Source organism: Apaloderma vittatum, unplaced genomic scaffold, assembly GCF_000703405.1.
Source record: "Apaloderma vittatum isolate BGI_N311 unplaced genomic scaffold, ASM70340v1 scaffold15530, whole genome shotgun sequence".
NCBI lineage: Eukaryota > Metazoa > Chordata > Aves > Trogoniformes > Trogonidae > Apaloderma > Apaloderma vittatum.
In genome coordinates this window covers 4,817-5,114 of record NW_009692981.1, presented here as the reverse complement: position 1 = coordinate 5,114, position 298 = coordinate 4,817, and the positions used below count along the sequence as shown (strand labels likewise).

The 298-nt window shown below is 55.7% G+C and overlaps 1 protein-coding gene across 1 annotated transcript in view; it reads right to left on the bottom strand.

The window, feature by feature from the left end:
- Positions 1 to 9: 9 nt before the first annotated feature.
- GRHPR (glyoxylate reductase/hydroxypyruvate reductase) overlaps positions 10 to 298 on the bottom strand; it is a gene marked incomplete at both ends in the record, with an annotated part of 4,544 nt that continues 4,255 nt past the window's right edge. Inside the window, one exon of the mRNA XM_009876874.1 lies at positions 10 to 62. Coding sequence (XP_009875176.1) covers positions 10 to 62 — 53 coding nt within the window. The remainder of the gene's footprint in view (positions 63 to 298) is intronic.

Sequence of the window (298 nt, the reverse complement as noted above, 5' to 3'; positions counted from 1 at the left end):
TGCCAGCACCGCCATGGTGCTCCTCGTGGCGTACGTGGCACTCCCGACGTGCGGCAGAATCACTGCAGGGGACAGGGAGGAGGGTTACTTGCTGATTTCTTACATCTGCTGACATATAACAGCCTCTTTCAGGGGTCTTCCCACGAGAGGACAATCTGGGTCCTGCACCTGCCACTGCTCTACCAAGAGGTGACATCAGACATGCAGCATGAAACCACAGAATATGGAGATGTTCCATCCCTCCATCATCTCTGTGGCTGTGCTGGACACCCTCCCACCAGTCCCCTTCTCTCTTGAG